Source organism: Heterocephalus glaber, unplaced genomic scaffold (genome assembly GCF_053883595.1).
Source record: "Heterocephalus glaber isolate CG9 unplaced genomic scaffold, H.glaber_assembly_v1.0 deba00001561, whole genome shotgun sequence".
NCBI classification, from domain to species: Eukaryota; Metazoa; Chordata; class Mammalia; order Rodentia; family Bathyergidae; genus Heterocephalus; species Heterocephalus glaber.
The window spans coordinates 12,977,990-12,998,726 of NW_028258349.1; the positions used below are offsets into that span (position 1 = coordinate 12,977,990).

General features: G+C 35.7%; 1 protein-coding gene across 6 annotated transcripts in view; it reads right to left on the minus strand.

Moving 5' to 3' along the window:
• Positions 1–20,737, minus strand: part of Znf568 (zinc finger protein 568) — a 78,393-nt gene that overhangs the window by 21,900 nt on the left and 35,756 nt on the right. Inside the window, exon 7 of one of the 6 annotated variants that reach the window (XM_087191234.1) lies at positions 18,042–19,181. The exons of 3 other annotated variants lie outside the window; for them this stretch is intronic. In XM_087191234.1, coding sequence (XP_087047360.1) covers positions 18,042–19,181 — 1,140 coding nt within the window. Of the gene's footprint in view, positions 1–3; positions 19,182–20,737 lie in introns of those variants that run through there. 2 more of the 6 variants (XM_087191231.1, XM_087191232.1) reach the window with 2 other exon arrangements.

Consider the following 20,737-nt stretch of genomic DNA (forward strand, 5'->3'; position numbering starts at 1 on the left):
GAGAAAGAAAAAGGTGGAAAAGAAAATGGTTAAGAAAGCATGAGACAATAGTTCCTCCCTGGAGCCCAGAGGTCCAGTCAGAATACTCCTGTACCTCCCCCGACCCTTCAACAAAAACTGAGGGTGCCCACAGAAGCCTGCACTGCCCCTCTCCCATCTTTACAAAGGAAAAATGTGACCTTAGGTGCCCAGGTAAGAGTCCTGGGAGTGATTCTAAGACTGTAGGCTTCTTCCTCCATAAAAGCTGGACTTCAGGTGCTTTTAGTCTAGCAACTGTCCTTGAGCCCAAATCTGTGGCTTCAAGACACAGCCTAAATGGGCCCATCTGTTACTCCTGTCACACTCCTGTCATTTAGGCTGGGGGCATCTCTATGGGCCTAGAGACCCAGTGGCTAAAGGGTGACAGAACAAAGATGCAGAATTTGGGCTAGAAATTCATCCCCTAGTGCTGGGTGCCACAGGGAAGTGCAACCTGTAGTTGGGAATGTGGTGATGCTGTAGCCAGGCATTCTGGTTTTTCATCACCACTCTGAACCCTAATTAAGTCCACAAAATGTGTTCCAGCCTAGAGGTTGGGGATGTGGCTGAGGGGAGACTGAGGAAGCCATTCATGGGCTCAGGATGGGGCAAATGAGTGAAGGGGATTGAAAGGTGTCAACCCTGGGTCCAAAGTGTGAATTAATGGAATATCAATGTAATGCCATTGCAATATCATTATAAGATTAAATTTCAGAAGGACATTTAATAACAGAAATATATCCAAGAAATAATATACAAAAAGTGACACTAAACTCCATATACCAGGTAATATTGTTTTAACGTTTTTATAAAGAAAAACAGAAAGACTAACAGTTAATAGCAGCTAATTTTATAATGTGTAACTGTGACTGATTTTTTCCTTTTCCATTTAAGAGTAATTCCCTTATAATTTGACCATATCATTTCTTCTTACAAAATGTTACTTACTAAATTTTGTTAAATATAAAACGAATAAGTATAAACTCTGAAACAGGTAACAGCAAAATAGTGGACAAGGTTTTTTAAATCCACTATTTGATTCTAGAAGATAAGTAAACAAGACTGATAAAAACATTAGAAATGAGAAAGTTAAACCATACAGCTTAAATAATTTTTAACATATTATGTGCAACTCTATAACCATCATACAGGAAACTAGATTTACACATTCCTTCTAACACTTTCTTACAGAAATTAACTAAAGAACTAGTTCCCTAGTTCTGTCCCTGTGGGGCCTTTGGGGACAGTCCAAAGAAGTTTAGTGCTTCTCACCCTCCCACATTTATTTCTCCCCTTGTGGTGGAGTACAGTACCTTCACAGACACATTTCAACTGTTTATTTTTTAAAATTTAAAATCTCCATACTATTAAGTAGCACCAATAACTCTTACACACGCCTGTCCCATAGATAAACCAAATATTAATCTGCCACTTTTGATTCTTTTTCTCTTTATGATTTCAAAATAAAACAAAGCATCATGTTACTCCCCTACCAAATATGTCTCCATATATCTATTAAGATCGGGGCAATTTCTAACCACACATAATACTAAGCACAGCATTTTACACATATATCATTAAACACAGTAGCATACATATCACACAGCACAAAAGGGTGTCTGATGCACATCACTAAACACAGTAATACACAGCCTTTGTACCTCTAACAGTAACACCATATTACACCAGAGAAAATTAACAATACCAGAATTCATTCATATTCAAACACCTCCCAAAGGTCTTACATTTTTCTTCAAGACACAAAGTCCATGCATTACATTTAATGTCATCTCTTTTGTTCCTTTTAATCTAAAATAGTGTCTCTACTTTTTTGTTTTCTCCAGAATTAACTATACATTTTTCTTTTAAAGAACCTAGGTAGTTGTCCTCCAGAATGTCTCACATTCTGGATATGTCTGGTTATTTCCTTCCACTAAAATTTAGGTTAAATATATTTAGTAAGGAGACTGCACAGACAATGTTGTGTCTTTGTTGTATTGCATCAAGAGACTATATGGTAGAGAAGTCTGGTGGGCTGCTCAAAAAGCGTGAGTGACACTATAAGCATAAGGCCTGAGATGCATGGTATACACATCAGGAGGGTGGTAGGCACTTCCCCCTCTCCTGAAGCAAATGCAAGCCACTGCTGACGGACAAGATGCAGAGGAGCTGGGGTGCTATTACAGGGATGAGGTCTGGGGCAAAGAGTCTCTCAGAAGGAGAACCTCAGCAACATGGTCTTTGGCCCAGGCCAGGCATGTAAGATCTCCAAACTACATACTCTGGAGCATAGCTGGTGCTGAGCATCACTGAATGTTCTCAAACATACACATCTCCACTGAGTGGACCATGAAACAAAAGCATGAAAAAGCAAAATGCAATAACCATAGCCAGAAAGGGAGGTCCCCTTTTTCCTTCCTACATCCTCTATTGACAAAGCCTAACATCATACTTGGTGTAAAGGATAAATGCATATAGTCCAGTCCATTTTCATATAACAGGTATTAAAGGCTGAATTTGGAGCTGAGAAGAAATAAATTGATACTGGCACAACCTCCCCCTTTTGGGTACTCAGTTCCTATACACACTTTTATATACACTTAAGTTCTCTTACATTGAAACAATTATAATTTCTACCTACCAAGGTACAGGTATATAAATGAGAAGATATATAAACTCAATAGTTGTTTATATTAATTATTAATTAATTGTTAGATGTATTCTTTCTTTCTTTTTTTTTTTTTTTGGTGCTGGGGATTGAACCTAGGACCTTGTGCTTGCAAGGCAGGAGAGATGCCACTGAGTTAAATCCCCGGCCCTTGGATATATTATTTCTCAAATTCAGTTACAGTTCCACTGAATCTTTGTTTGCCTAATTATATTAGCCTCCAAAAATTTACACATAAATGAGAAAAACATGGCTAGTATAAAATAAATACATACATATAACAAGAGAATATGCAAGTCACTACAGTCTTTATAACTGGATGTGAAGTTATAGTTGATATTTATGGCTTTCTTCTCCAACAACTCATTCCATATTTCCATTGCTTTTACTAACCACCTCAGATACTCTGGTTTAAATTAAACCTTCATTCCTTTTTTTGGCTTTTTTCCAAACAGGGCCTCACTATGTAGTTTAGGCTGTCCTTGAACTCTCTATGTAGGTTAGGTGGGCCTTGAACTCATGGTAATCCTCCTGCCTCAATCTCTCAAGTGCTAGGATTACAGGTTGCACCACCATATCTAGCCAAACATTCCTGAAGAGCGGGATTCCTCAATCATCTTGCTTTAAAATAAAAAACAAAAAAACCCAAAACTGCTGTCATTTTCCATCAGCCCTTAATAGTAAGCATGGAACTGTTAGTAAGAAGAATGCCAAAATTCACCTGTTTCAGGTATAGCCCTCTTTACTTCCACTATAGAGCAGTAACTCAATTTCTCATTGGGAATTAGGATCACCTATCCCAGTAGGTTAACTCTTTTTTTCTTTCCCTCCTTCCTCCCCATCCTTTCTTTCCCTGAGTCCTGAGTCACTCAAACAAATGAACTGAACATAGGGAATGGCTGTGTGAACCTTAGTTTATACCTACTTGGTTACAATTGCAAGTAAAACAACCTGGAGCTTGGAACTGGCATCTGAAGTGGGAGGTAATGTCAGAACTGAATTTTATGAGGACACCCAGCTGGTATCCAAAGCTGTAGAAGTGCTTAGTTTGTCAAAACAAATCTCTTCCACATCTACTATTATAGACATCAGTCACCCATGGGGCATGCTTTATTGTCTACTGAAAGTGTCTGCCTTCATGTCATCATTTTGATTTAAACATCAGACAGACTCAGATGCCTTATATTCCAGGTAACACTTATGGGTTATTTTCTGCCTTCAGGATTTTTCTTTTTTTCTCTGTGGTTCTGGTGCTTGAACTCAGGGGTACTTAACCCCAGAGGAACATCCTCAAGCCTCCCTTTCTTTGAGACAAGGTCTCAATAAATTGCTCAGACTGGGCTCAAATGTATGATTCTCAGAGCAGTGGGGATTACAATCATGCACCACTGTACCCAACTTAGTATTTGTTCCTTTAAAGAGCTTCCAGGAGTAAGTGTTACTTTGATTCCAAAACCAGGGAAAGACCCAACCCCAAAAGAGAACTACAGGTCAATCTCCCTAATGAACATAGATGCAAAAATCCTCAACAAGATACTGGCAAACAGAATACAGAGGGTCATCAAGAAGATCATACACCCTGACCAAGTCAGACTTATCCCAGGGATGCAAGGATGGTTCAACATATGAAAATCAATAAATGTAATACACTGTATTAACAGACCCAAGTACAAAAACTATATGATCATCTCAATAGATGCAGAAAAAGCATTCAACAAAATCCAACACCCATTCATGATAAAAACCCTACAGAAAATTGGAATAGAAGGTCTTTATCTCAACCCGATTAAGGCTATCTATGAAAAACCAACAGCCAACATCATACTAAATGGTCAAAAACTGAAAACTTTCATGCTAAAATCAGGAACAAGACAAGGATGCCCACTATCACCACTCCTGTTCAATATACTTCTGGAAACATTAGCCACAGCAATTAGAAAAGAGAAAGAAATAAAAGGAATAAAGATAAGAAAGGAAGAAGTTAAACTCTCATTATTTGCTGACAATATGATACTTTACATAGAAGACCCAAAAAACTCCACCAAAAGACTTCTAGACTTAATTGACAAATTCAGTAGAGTAGCTGGATACAAGGTCAACACTCAAAAAATAGCCTTCTTGCACACAAATAACAGACTCACTGAGAGAAACTTGGGAAATAATTCCTTTTACAATAGCATCCAAAAAAAGAAAAAAGAAATATCTAGGAATCAATCTAACAAAGGAAGCAAAAGACCTCTATAAAGAAAACTACAGCACTCTGAAAAAAAGAGATCGAAGAGGATATAAGAAAATGGAAAGACAGCCCTTGTTCCTGGGTAGGAAGAACCAATATAGTGAAAATGGCCATACTTCCAAAACTACTATATAGATTTAATGCAATACTGACTGAAATTCCAACAATGTATTTCACAGAACTAGAGAAAACAATCTAAAAATTCATTTTTAACCAGAAGAGACCTAGAATAGCAAAAGCAATTCTAGGCAACAGAGACATGGCAGAGGGTATCACAATCCTCAACTTGAAACTATACTACAAAGCTACTGTGATAAAAACAGCATGGTACTGGCAAAGAAACAGACCTGAGGATCAGTGGAATAGATTAGAAGATGCAGAAACAACTCCAGACACACTCAGCCACCTCATCTTTGACAAAGGAGCCAAACACTCTCATTGGAGGAAAGATAGCCTATTTAATAAATGGTGTTGGAAAAATTGGATTTCAACGTGCCAAAGATTAAAACTAGACCCATATCTATCACCATGCACTAAACCCCAGAAAGAATGACTGCTATCAAGAAATCAACCAATAACAAATGCTGGTGGGGGTGTGGGGGAAAAGGAACCCTTCTCCATTGTTGGTGGGAGTGCAGACGGTGCAACCACTGTGGAAATCAGTATGGAGATATCTCAAAGAACTAGGACTAGAGGTCCCATTTTACCCAGTTATTCCCCTGCTGGGTATCTTCCCAAAAGAATTAAAAGAATCATACCACAGTGATATATGTGCACCCATGTTTATAGTGGCACAGTTTGTAATAGCTAAAGCTTGGAAACAGCCCAAGTGCCCATCAACTGGAAACTGGATAAAGAAGATGTGGTTTTCTAATAAAACAGAGTACTAGTCAGCCATAAAGAATGAGAAACTAGGGACATTTATAGCTAAATGGATGCATATTGAGGCCATACTCTTAAGTGAAATAAATAGGACACACATGTGTAAATACCGAATAGATCCTCTGGTGTGAGAAACTGAAAGTGTAAATAAGGATTAAAATAATTAAAATGAGTAATCGATAATTTGAAATAGGAAGAAAAGGTCCAAAGGGATAGGGGAAGTTGGAGGGGAAGGGGAAAGAGAAGACAGGAAAGGAAAAATTATGAGAAAAGGAAAAAATGGAAATAAAGTGTGTGTAAATAAGGAAGGGTTGAAGGGGTGAAGGGAAGACAGGGAATGGGGAAAAAATAAGAACCAAGATACATCATGTACAGGTACAAGTACCCAATGATAAATGTAAACATATTGTATACCTAAAATGTACCAATGAAAGAATTTAAGCAAAAAAAAAAAAAAAGCCTCTAGGTACTGCAGAAATCAAGCTTACACTGGACATCAGGAGATCTTATGAAGTCCAGCAGGAAATAAGAAGTAACATTTCACAAAGGCCCAGAGGCTAATACAACAAATCTGTATGTGACTTGGGCCTCTCCAGTGCATGAAAAAGTATCATCAATGGTAAGGAATAATTGAATTAGGGCACCTGTCACAGTACAGCTCCCTGCCAAGGTTGTTTAATAGGCTATATTGGGAGTATTTTATAAAAATGGCATTTCATGCTGCTCTCTTATGTGTGACATTTAGAGATGAAGCAGCAGCTGGTTACATGGGAATACTAAAATATCTGTAGGATATAGTCTTTACTTATGCCACAGAAGCAGCTGCTGAGGTTCTGCCTTGGCTTTTGCACTGGCACTCTGTCCAAAGCCTGGTGCAGCTAACATCCATCTGTTATTTGCTGGTTCAGAAAGTTATGAGTTGAGGGCCAGGGATTTAGCTCAGTGGTTTCGTTGCCTGCTGTGCAAGCGCAAGGACTCGAGTTCAATCCCCAGTACCAAAAAAAAAAAAAAAAAGTTACGAGTTGAAACTGCCAGAGGTTAACGTTTTCATAGCATGCCAAGATAAGTAAAATGAAACTAAGGTTGAATTAATAACACTAAAAATTAAGAGCTTTCATAAAACACACACAGATTAAGCAGAAAATTGTGTCTTAGGTATCTATCCATGAGAAATACGTGTTTACATGTATCTATATAAAGACTTTTACACAAATGTTCATGGTAACTTCATTTCTAATGACTCCAAACTGGAAACTACTTATTTATCAATAGTAACTGTAGAAATACATTGTGGTACTCACTAATGAAAAGAAACAAGCACCTATAATCCTGGCACTCTAGGAGGTAGAAGGAGAAGGACTGCATATTCCAGTCCTGCCTGGGCAACTTAATGAGACCCTGTCTCAAAATAAAAAGAATCAAAAGGGCTTGGGATGTAGCTCACTTGGAAGGAAGGCCCTGGGTTCAATCGCCAGTACTGCAACACACAACTACTGAGACACAGAAGATGATAAAAACTCATTATCTGAGCAAATATGGCCAGAAATCAGACATATTACTCCATTTATACGAATTTCTAGAACAGGCAAAAATAATCTATGGAGATGGTAGTCATAGTGCTGACTTCAGAATGGGGATGGTAGTCATAATGAAGGAAGGAGCCAAGGGAAGTTTTGGGGGGAATGGATTTAATCTATTTTTTGATGTGGGAAGTAGATGTACAAGAACATACAAATGTAAAAATTTATGAATATATTCACTTACAATTTTTATACTTTATGTATATATTCAATTTTTTAAAAGGGAAATGGAAAAAGTAAAAAAAAAGGGGGAAAGTCATAAAGAAAGTGGTTGGGAACGTTTTAGTGATATGAGTCAACAGAAAAAAGGTAAGAAGTAATGATGGGCGAACAGCTTGACACATTTGGGCTATTCAAGGGCTTACAAACATATTTTAGATCAAAAATATAGACTATTTAATAGTTAGGGCTTCCAGTTTTGTAAAGAGCTTAAAAGTCATCTGTCCTAACACGTAAAAGATGGGGAAAAAATCAACTTAAGTCATCTTTTTTCCCCCCATTCCTTTTCATTTTATTTTAATTAGTACAAGTTTATAATACAGAATAGTGATGTTTAGTTTGGGAAATTTATATAACAGCTTGCTTTTTTTTTTGGTATTGGATATTGAACTCGGGACCTTATGCTTGTGAGGCAGGCAGCAGAACCACTGAGCTAAACCCCCAGCCCTGGCTTGCTTATTTTTAATCCCTTTAAACCTCTTTATTTTTCTTTCATCCTCCCCTAATCCACTTCCCCATTCCTAGACTCCTATCTTCTTTCTTTTATTTTCTTCATTTATTTATATATATTTTAGGTTTCTCACATAAGAGAATACATGTGATATTTAACTTTCTGAGACTGGCTTATTTCACTTGGCATAATGGTCTCAAGTTCCATCCATTTTCCTGCAAATAACATTATTTCCTTCTTCTTTATGGCTGAATAATATTCCAACAAGTCTTCTTAAATCCAGCAGAACAGTGAGCTCACAGGGTAAACTGGCTTCCACAAAATCCAAAAGAGAGATAGGCAGATATAATCAGAGCAGAAACTTCCACATAAACTAGTAGTGGGGCACAACACCCTGAACTATAATTGACAAAACTACAGGTTCAGTGTAGATAACTCTGAATTAAAAACTCTGACAGGTCCTAGTCTCAAGGAACCTTTACACTTTTCTGAGTTTTATCTACAGGAACTCACTAGATTCTTAGAATAAAGACTAGAGAAAAATATTTTTTTCTAGTAAGGGGAAGGGAGAATATTTTGAAATATACTAGAGCATTCTGCTCTTCTTAACAAGACCTGCCCTAAGAGAACTAGTATACTATAGTCTAACTTGCTGGGGTTTTATTAGAGCCTAACCAATTGAAAAAAGAAAAACACTCAAATCTGGTCCACTGTAGTCATCTTGTCCCATCTACGAGAATGGGGTGAGAGGAGTAAAAACCTAAGAAACACTGGTGAAATTCACAGTCCAGGGGCATTGGTTTACTAAAAGACTGAGACCAAATCATAGGATGAAAGTTGCTTTCCCTTACTCCACACCTAATTGCTACATCACAAAAAACCTATTTACTAGAGGTTTTTTTTTTTTTTTACCAAATATGACACATCCAGTTTTCACTGATGACGATGACAACAACAACAAATACAAAGCATATTGTAAGTAAAAAAACAATTTGAAGAAACAGAGTAAGGTTAAAAACCAGACAGATTCAGATATGGCAAGAATGTAATTATGAGACTGGGAATTTAAAACAACTATGAATAACATGCTAAAGTCTCTAGTAGAAAAAACATAAACATGCAAGATGGGCAATGTAAGCAGAAAGATGGAAATTTTAAAAGAGAAAAAAATGTTAAAGATCAAAAATACTATGACACAAATACAGAATGCCTTTGTTAGGCACATAAATGAACATGAGGAAAGAATCTGAGTTTGATGGTATTTCAATGGAAATATGGAAACTTCCAAAACTAAAAAGAGCGAATACTGAAAAATGAGACACAGAATTACTGCAGGACATTACAAAAGGTTTAACATAACAGAAGAAAGTGAATTAATAATAACTGCAAAACAGAAACTATGAGGCCCAGATGGGTTCACTGGAAAAAACTGTACCAATTCTCTACAGTGTCTTCCAGAAGAATGGAATACTTCTTAACTCATTCTCTGAGAATAGCATTAGCCTAATACCAATGACCAAAACAAGGACAAATACATTAGAAGATAACAATGACAACTTCTTACCAATATTTCTCATGAACATAGATGCAAAAATCCTCAACAAAATATATTAGAAAATTAAAAATCCAAAAATATATACAAAGAGTTATGTACCACAACCAGTAGGATTTACCCCATATATAAAAATCTGGCTCAACATTTGAAAACTCTATGACTATAATCCATCACATCAACAGGTTAAAGAAAAATCACAAGGTCGTATCAATCAATGCTCCCCCCAAAATTCTAGACAAAATCTAACTCATAAACATAATTAAGAAAAACTCTTGAACTAGGAAATCAAAGGAAATTTCCTCAACTTAATAAAGAACATGTACAAAAAACCCAAACCAGTCAGGCATGGAGGCCCACTCCTCTATTTCCAGCTACTGTACTCAAGAGGCTGGGGCAAGAGGATCAGAAGTACAAGGCTAGCTTTGGGAAACTTAGTAAGATTCTGTTTCAAAATTAAAAACAAAAAAACCCCAAGTCTAAACAAACCATTAACAAAACCATGAATAAAACACTACATCTAAAGTCAAACTGAATGGTAAGAAACCAAAAGCTTCCTAATAAGATGAGGAACATAGATGCCTTCTCTCACTTCTTGTTTTGAACATCATAGTAGAAGTCTTTAATGTAATAAGAAAAGGAAATTAAAAAAAAAACAGATTGGGAAGGAAGGAAACTGTTTGCAGATGACATGGTTATCTATATAGAAAATATGCAAGGTTCAACAAAAAGCTCCCCGAACTAATAAGCTATTATACCAAGGTTTCAAATGATTATATACAAGTTAATATATTAAATCTAATAACTTTACAGCAATGAGCAAGTAGAATTTGAAACCTAAAAACAGTATCATTTACATGAACACCCTCCAAAATGAAATACTTAAGTATGTATCTAACAAAATATGCATAAGAGCTATATGAGAAAAACTACAAAACTGATGAAGTCAAGGAGCTAAACAAATGAAGAGTTGTTCCATGTTCAAGAAATCAGTTCTTTGAGTTTTTTCTTACATTTCTTGGTGGGAAATAATTATCTTCAACTCCAGGATCTTGGCCCTGAATTCACATTTCAACCTAATTCAGCATATCCATTCAACTCCTGTTGAAAGGGCTTTTCAACAGCCCAATGGGGATCAACAGAAGTTGGGATTCACTCATTCAAGACTGTGGACCCACTTTCTCTGGCTCTTTGGTCTACAGATATGAAAATTATCAAATTTCCCCACTAAAAAATTTAACTAAAATTTAGGCTGCCTCTGTCAAAAAACTTTGAGGCCCATTATTCTAAATCCAAAGAGAAGGCCAATGCAACACAACATGATTTTAATAGGCATGGTCCATCATACTTTTTAGCAAAGCTCTACACATCCTAATCATCTTTGGGATGGAATCCATATAAAAATGGAGATTTCTAGCTAATGCTTTTAGCGTAAATGCATACTTCATTAAAAAACTGACATTCACTTTACAGACTTTTTTTTTGGGTGGTACTAGTCTGAATCCAGGGGCATTCTACCAGGGTGAGGGTTCCAGTCCCTTTACCCATTTTTTTTTCCTTTCACCCTTTTGAGACAAGGTCTAGCTATGTATTCCAGGCTGGCCTTGAACTGGGAGTGATCCTCTTGCCTCAGCCTCTCAGAGTGCTGGGATTACAGGTGTGTACCACCATGACTGACCCAGACCCACCCCACCTCCTTTTTTTGGAGACAGTCTTACCAAATTGCCCTGCAGGATTTAAATTTGTGACTGTTCTGCCTCAGCCTAAGTACCAGGATTATGGGCATGAGCCACTGCAACCAGCTAGAGACATTATATCCTAAAAATGAGCTTTGAGAGGTTTTTTTTCCCCCCAGTGATAATTTTTGAAGCCATGCATTCAAGTTTCAGGACATCATTTGGACTTGAAAATGTAGAGTGTGATTCTACTAAGAAGAGATGTAGACACCAAATCCACATCTCTTGTGTCTGTCTTTGGTTTTGAGGGAGGTTTTTATGGACATTTTAACCTCAGATGCATATAGTTATATTAATCACAGACACTGGGTTATACACACGCTCGTACTGTTCCAACAGGACCCCACACTTAGTTATTTCATTGGTTGGTGTATTGAAGTGTGATATTGTAACTTTTTTTTTTTCCATTCTCTTCTGTCCCTCCTGAGTTGAAGATTGTTACGTCCTGCCTATTGACATCAGACATGGTAATGTGAATTGCTCTGGGCAGTAGAATGTAAAAGTGATACGTACCAGTTTAGAGCAGAATCTTTATTTTTTATTTTTTTCCAGTAGTGGGGATGAAACTCGTGACCTTGCACTTGACAGGCAGGCACGGCACCATTGAGCTACATCCCTGGCTCCAGAGCAGAATCTTTAAAAGCTTTAAGATCTATGACATGATTTTGCCATCTCTGTTTTCCCTGTGTGACTTCCATATTCTATATAAATGTGCCACCTACTCAGCACTGAATGGACACTTTAAATGGCCAAAATATTAATTCTTTTAAAATAAACTTTGTGTGTTTTGTTTAAAAAATACTTCCATAGCTCAACTCCAATGTTAACAAATATCATCTTTTCCAGGAAGCAGGAATTGAATTTCATCTTTTTGCAAAATAAACATCGATTTTTTTTCCCCATTGATTCAACTGTTCCCCCTTTTCACACTGGTCTGATGCCCTGTCTCCATCTATAGTGGCTGGTAGTCTCCTAAAAGACTTGTCCATGTCCTAACATCTGGAACTTACAAATGTGATCTTACTTGGAAAAGGGGACATTGAAATTAGGATCTCAAGAAGAGATCGTTCTGGATTATCTAGGTGGTTCTTAAATTCAATGACAACTGTTCTTATGAGATATACTGAGAAGGGAGGACACACAAAGAAAAGGAGGTAGTGTAACTGTGGAGGCAGATTTGAACAATGTGGCTGGGTGCCAAGTAACATGTGGGACCAACAAGAAGCTGGAGAAGACAAAAAATTTCCCAACAGCCTTTGGTGGGAGCATGGACTTGTGGCTGACTTCTTGATTTCAGACTTCTGGCCGCTACAGTTCTCTGATGGGTCTAAGAAAAGACTGTTTTTGCTTTTGTTGTAACAACAAAGAATGTCCCTTCCAAGCCCTTTAAAGGTAAGAGCTGAAACCACAAAGTTTGTATTTTAAAAGTTATTCAATGTTTAATTTACAAAAAAACACATTATAAAAGTCCTATTTCACATCTTCCACTAGCAATGAATATACACTCATTTACTTGCATCACCAGTTCTAGATATTGTAAATCTTTTCAATTTCCTAGCTAGTCTGCAGCTATATCTGGCTACACTACTGAGTTCCAGCTAGGAGGGAGGGAAAGAAGTCAATTTGTACAACATCAGATACTTGTCCTTAAAGCAAATCAGGACACCTTTTTGTCCTCTCCTCTACTTGGCGCCTTGTGATATAAATGTGATGGCATTTATATGGTCAAGAGAATAAGGCTACCATACTAGAGATGATACAAAATAATAAAGTTTACACTAGTCCTGCACTGCCTAACTTGTAGAGCATTGAGAGGACAATAAAATCAGTTATCTTATTTTAAGATACTTATTTTTGGTCTCTCACATCCTATAAAATCTGTATCTCAAAACATTAGCTCTATCTTTAACAATGAAGGGACCTGAAATACTTTAAATCAAACCCATTTCAACCCTCTGAATTACATCAATCTTTCAGTACATCAATTTTTTTTAACCCTGTACCCATTTTGCTCTTCTTTATTGTCAATATCTGTTTCCATTTACCTACTTATTCCAACATATTTTTACCTTTTTGATTCTCAAGTTCTCCATCTTGGGTCACATTTACTAACTGCATGCCAGTACTTCTCCTTGGTATCTCTTTAGTCAATCACATTGAGTTTTTGAAAAGATTAAGCTAGGTGTCAAAATAGGAGTTCTTAAAGAGTGGTCAGGGAATATCTACAGGTCCCTGAGGTCAGAACTACTTTCAAAACAATGCCAAGGTTTTACTTGCCTTTTTCATTCTGATTCTTTCATGAATATACAGAGGAGTTTTCCCAGTCTATGTGAAAGTTATATTGCTGTAGACAGCATATAGGAGATATGAGAACCTAGTTATCTTCCCTTAAGGCATTAAAGGTATTTGTAAAATGGTGTTAACAATGCCTCTCTTCTTAAATATTTTTAGAAGTTATTTTTCACAAAATATTATTTATATCAACACGTAAAGAAAACTGGCATTTTCAAATACATTTTAAAACATTTTTTAAAAATTGCTAATCTGAGAACAGTGTCTGTTGCAAAATGCTCCACTGTCTTAGATCAGGTTCTGTGGCAGACAGAATCTAAGATAAACTTTAATACTGGAGTTTACTGGGGAAAGCTCTTGGGAATATCACCAGTTTTAAGATATAAGGGAAGTAGAAACTGAACTACAATGCAGTTGTAATTCCTCACAGAGCTCGAGATGGCTCTTCAGAGTTGTCATAAATTGAGGCAAAGGGGTCCAGGCTATCCTCAAGGGACGGTGTAAACTTGCACAAGGCAACTCTTTTCATCCAAGAACGATTCCTGTAGAGGAACTTAAATGTAAGTTGTTAGCAGTCAAGATTCTTAGCATTCGGAAGCACAAGTGCTTTGGTCCTAAGGGTAGAATCAACAACTCTGAGGCATATCTTACATTTCAAAGCTTCCCCAGGATCAGGCCAAAATGACCTATGGCACGATGATGCCTGACCTAACACCCTTGACCCATTTCCCATTTCTGTCTAGCTTCCTCCATGTCTTCAACCTTCTTACTGAAAGCATTTCCTCATTAAATTATTTGTATAGGAATTCTTATCTCAACGTCTGTTTCTGGGATATACAACTAAAAAGAAAGTCCACAACAGATTTGGATTCCATCCCCAACCTTTACCCTAAAATGTTTCTCACTAGTCTGGTGCATGTTAAGTAAATATTCTACCATCCAGCCAGTTACTTGCCATAACAAGGAGTTGTATCTCTTTCTTCTTTTTCACCTGAGAAAATTCTAGTAAATCACCTCCAAAGTACACTTAAATCTATCAATTTCTATTGCTGCTAATCCAAACCACTGCTAATATATTTTATTCTGTGTGTTCCAAGGTTACTCACAGGAATGGGACCTTATGAAGTTTGAAATCTAGAACAGAAATGCTCCAGTTCCAGTTCATGTATATTCTGGTAAAGAGGAATTTGCCATGATTTGATTAATGTTCTTTCAAATGTTACCACATACAATTATATCTATACTGTTATTTCTTCCTTTTAAGACGGGGTGGGGGATGAATTTATAGAGACCAGATCACTTGCTTGCTGATATGCAATCAGTAAAAAACCTTTTAGACTTTAGATGCAGTTTATTTCCAAGCATTTTCTCTCACCTGGTAAACTCAGCTAGTCTTATGGAATGAGGGAGAGGCCAAAAGAAGAGCCTAAGGAAGTCCTTAGGCTTTGAGCCTCAAGTGAAATTTTAAATTTTTCTGTTGATGCCAAAGTTACATAAAGAAAGGAACAGAAGACTTAAGGCACATGAAGTATAGAGAGAAAAAGAAAAAGGAAAAAAAATCACAGAGAAAAATGACAGACAAAAATTAATGTCTCTCAACTGAAAATATTTACATAGAAATTCCTGTACTGATAGTGAAACTGAAAACTAAAAAAAAAAGTTTGCACACATTAGGTGTGCAGACAACACTAGGTTTATATGAAATGACAATATTCATTTAGATATTTTAAGCTGTTATTGTTTTCATTAAAGTCCTTGCTATACATAACATCATTGTCCATCTTCAAAAGTACTTAATAATCATCAACATTTACATAATCATGGTTGTATTTCACAATCTTTATTTGCAGATTTATTTTTATGAAATCAAATTCAAACAAATGCAACTGATATTTATAAATAAAAGTTAAAGCTCTACTTAGACCATCTTCCTCAATCTTTATATTTTAGGAGTACATTTAAGTAATGTTATAGAGAATAAGACCCTTTTAGAGGAATTTTATTAATTAATGCTCAGAATCTGAGACCACCATTGCTTCCAACCAAAACTAGATAGGCCATATCCAAAGAGTTGTGGGAATAACAATATGGTCTATATGTTAAGAATAAGCAATTTTACAAAAGTATTTATGGCCACCTCAAGGAAATAATTAACAATGACACTGATGCTTACGTTCTTGTATGGAAACTTACAGGCTAGGAACATTAACACTGCAAAGTCTAATTCTCAGGAAACTCTTACTCATTTCATGATAACTCTAAACACATGACTAAGTAGTTAGCTATTAACCTGACAAATTTGTTAAGTAGTAATAAATATACTAAAAGGGCAGGAACCATGGGTAGATCATTATGCCCTAAAATAGTAAATACAAACACATTTCATTTATTATACTGACATCTGATTTTCAAAATTTAATGATTAAATGATTACTTGAATCTATGACATTACTGATTCAAAGATGACTAAAATTTTTGGAAATGTAAAAATGTAAAAAAATTCATGGAATTAATAAAACATGCTAACTGCATATTATAGCATAAAGAGTACTATTTAAACTGAATTTTCTGGAAATATTTTAAACAAAATAGTTCAGCATCTTGTGGAACATAAGAATCCATTATAGCATTTCTTTCTATGAATACAGGCTTCCCTTGACTCATTAATTCTGCGAAATTACTAGAAAAACACTATAGACAATCAAATCATATTACCACTGTGTTATACTAACTTTTAGGAATTATTTTATATGTGACTGGTCTTTTGTAAGGTGTAAAAAATACATGTAAAGCTAAAGGTCCCCCTTAATTAACACCTTCAAATCCCTTCCTGCCAGAGACAACACAATCAATAATGAGGCATTATTGATTTTGAACTCATCTTAGTTTTGCATACATAGATATTTCAATTTAAAAGCTTTGGTTTTTTTAATAAATGATTTCATTCCAACTTACACAAATGTTACACAATGTTTCTTTTATACCTTTTTTTTTCATTCAACAGTGTTTTAGATAACTATCCTCACTATACAACTTGGATCTAGTTGTTTTTAACTGGGATACACAATTCTATCATTTGAACATATCATACATTATTCATTCATTAAGCCACTGATGAATATTTAGGATGGCTCTATCTATCTATCTATCTATCTATCTATCTATCTATCTATCTATCTATCTATCTGTCTGTCTATCTATCTTAAACATTAGATGTGAATTTCTATAGGATGAGGACCAGAAATGGAACTGTGAGATTCTTAAAAAAAACAAACAAAAAACCCCCTCATTACCTCAAAGGAATACAGAATAACCTGTATTTTCTCCCAATGGTTTCAGACTTTGATTTGTCATATTTCAGTGTTAAAATTCTTTAGATATCATTTCTTTATAATTTTAGGATTGTACATAATTTTATCCCCCTTGATATGTCAAATATTCTAAAAATTGTCATTTACTAGGCCACTATTTCCTACTATCTTAAAACGTCATATTTAACATATAACAAATTCACATATGCTTCTGGGTCTGTTGTTTAAAACTTTATTCTTTAAAACTATTACCCTATCTAATGCACTAATACCTTACACTTTTTAATGACTATAACTATATGGGTAGCATACACTAAGGGTGTCCCCTCTGTTGTTTTTCAAAACTCTCAGCAATCCATAGACTTGGTTCACATGATTTTGGAATAATTTTACAAAGATTCTAGGAAATTGAGGCTAAGATTATTTGGAAATGCATTCAATCTATAGTTTTTTTTTTTGAGAACTGACAATTTTAGGATATCCAGTTTATTATTTATATATATGGTTTATCATTTTACTGCAGTCTTATGTACACATGCCCAACAAAGTTTTACTGTTTTTCCAAAACAATCTTGTTAAATGTTTTTTCAGCCTATAGCAAGATGTTTTAAGTAAATCATAGGTTGCATATACAAGAGAAGGCCTTCCTTCATTTAGTACACACGGCATTTCTCACCTGCATGACCCCTCTTATGTATAGAAAGGGATGCCCTTTGAGAAAACGATTTTCCACACTCATTACATTCAAAAGGTTTCTCACCAGTATGGCTTCTCATATGTATAATAAGTAAGGAACATTGAGAGAAGGCTTTTCCACACTTACGACATTCATACGGTTTCTCTCCTGTATGACTTCTCACATGCAGAGTAAGGGATGAGATTCGAGAGAAGGCTTTACCACATTCATTACATTTAAATGGTTTCTCTCCAGTATGAATTTTTTCATGTTCAAGGAGATTCTGTCTCTGACTGAAGGCTTTTCCACACTGATTACAATGATAGGGTTTCTCTCCAGTATGAATTTTCTCATGTTCAGTAAGATTTGATTTCTGGCTAAAGGCTTTTCCACATACTGTACAGGTATAGGGTTTCTCACCAGTATGAATCCGCTGGTGTCTGATGAGGTTTGACATCTGAATAAAAGCTTTCCCACAGTTGTTGCATTCATAAGGTTTTTCTCCAGTATGAATCTTCTGATGTGTAATAAGATTTTCTTTCCGGCTGAAAGCTTTCCCACATTCATTACATTCATAGGGTTTCTCAGCTGTATGATTTCTCATATGTACAGTAAGAGATGAACTTTGAGAGAAGGCTTTCCCACATTCACTACATACATAAGGTTTCTCACCTGTATGACTTCTCATATGTATAATAAATACTGAGCATTGAGAGAAGGCTTTTCCACATTTATTACATTTATAGGGTTTCTCCCCTGTGTGACTTCTCATATGTAGAGTAACAGATGACATTCGAGAAAAAGCTCTACCACATTCATTACATGCATAAGGTTTCTCCCCAGTATGAATTTTCTCATGCTCAATAAGATTTTGCTTCTGGCTGAAGGATTTCCTACATTCCTTACATTCATAAGGTTTTTCTCCAGTATGAATCCTCTCGTGTTCAATGAGATTTGATTTCTGACTGAAAGCTTTCCAACAATCCTTGCATGCATAAGGTTTCTCCCCAGTATGAATTCTTTGGTGTCTAATGAGGTTTGACATCTGAATGAAAGCTTTTCCACATTCATTACATTTATATGGTTTTTCCCCAGTATGAATTTTCTGATGTGTAATAAGATTTTCCTTCCTGCTGAAGGCTTTTCCACATTCTTTACATTTGTAAGGTTTTTCTCCAGCATGAATTTTCTCATGTCTAATGAGGTCAAATTTATGAGTGAAGTCTTGTCCACAATGATTACACTTAAAGGGAGTTATGACACAGGATGAACAATGGTAAAATGGTTTCCCAAACTCATTACATTTGAAATTTTTTTCTCTTACACAACCTTTCTCATAACTAAATAAGTCTAAATTTTGTTCCAAACCCTTATCAAATGAGTCACATTCATAGAGGCTTTGTCTCGAAGTAATAATGTCTGAGCTCAGAGGAAATATTTTTGTAACTTTTTTACATTCAATGACTTTCTCCTTAATCAGAGTTTTCTTGGAGATGGATGTGCCTTTCCTCACAAGTGTTTCCTGTTGGTTCTTGATCTGCTCATCAACTTCCCAAACTTCTAAAATGGAGGATCAAAAATTATTACTTGTGAATTTATCTACCACTATACTACTAGTAACATATCAGAAATTTGCTCATGTGGGGTGTAAACTTTGTTGTTGGCCTTAATCAATATGAAAGAAATCTGAAGTAAAATACTAGCTCCTAAAGTTTGAGAAGTAACTAATATAGCTAACATTATGAAGACAAAATTGGTATGTACACAGCCAGGTAGCATTAACTGATTTTAAGTATGTCCTATATAGTACAATGAGAAAATCCACAAAATAAATATAATTAAAATGAAAGGGTAAACACATAAATGATTGTATAGGGAGTCAAACAACAAAAGAATAAAACTAATACTTGTGGTTACAGTGGGTTGAATACATATTTTTATTTCTCATTTTTAAAATTCCTTTGAAAATGGATAAAGGCTCAAATCTTTAAGACAAAGGAGACAGACATGTAAACACAGGCAGACAACACTTTTCAACAAAACAGGGTAAGATGAAAGGCATATAAAGGAACTGTTTACAAGAAAGCACACTTAGGAAGCTAACACAAAAATCTCATGAAGATGAAAATACCAGTACAGATAAAGTGGTTTCTCCACAAACCCTGGGAAAGCTCAAGACTTAAGAGGATTCAGGAACTCAAAAGGCAGGGACAGACAAAAACAAGGTAAGGATGTTCCTTCTCACTACTGCTTTTCAACACCATACTGGAAGGCCTAGCTAATGCAGTAAGATAAGAAAAAGAAAGAAAAGGTATACAGATTAAGAATGAAGAAACAATACTAAAACTCTTTGTTCATAGATGATATGATCACCCATGGAGAAAACCTGAAAGAAGCCATTTGTGGTAGCACACACCTGTAATCCCAGCACTGGGGAGGCTGAGGCAGGATGATCACCATGAGTTCAAGGCCAGCCTGGACTACATAGTGAAACTCTGTCTCAAAATAAAAATCTGAAAGAATCAACAAAAACCTGCTAGAACTAGTAATTATAGCAAAGTTGCAGGATACAAGGTTAACATACAAAGTGAGTTGCCTATATACTGCACAAGTAGAACTGAAATTAAAAAGATGTTATGGGCCAGGGATTTAGCTCAATGGTTCTGGTGCCTGCCTCACAAGCGCAAGGTCCTGAGAGTTCAATCCCTAATACCAAATCAAAAAAAAAAAAAAATTACCATATTACCTTTTAATTACCACTCCCAAAACCAAAATACTATAAATATGACAACATATGTGTAAGATTATAAGAAGAAAAGATCCAAGAATTCACTCAAAGAATAAACTCAAAGAAAAACTAAATACTGCATGTGCATGAATAAGAAGTCCAAATATTTTAAAATGTCAGTCCTTCTCAACTTGATCTATAGGTTCAATGAAATCCCACACTGCAAACTATTTTGTGGATATAGAAAATTTGATTCTAAAGTTCATATGGAGATAAAAGACCCAGAATAAACAACACTGTGTTAAAAAAACTGACCAGACACTAACTTTGAAACTTACTATAAAGGTACAGTAATCAAAATAAATGTGGTATAAGTGAAAGAACAGAC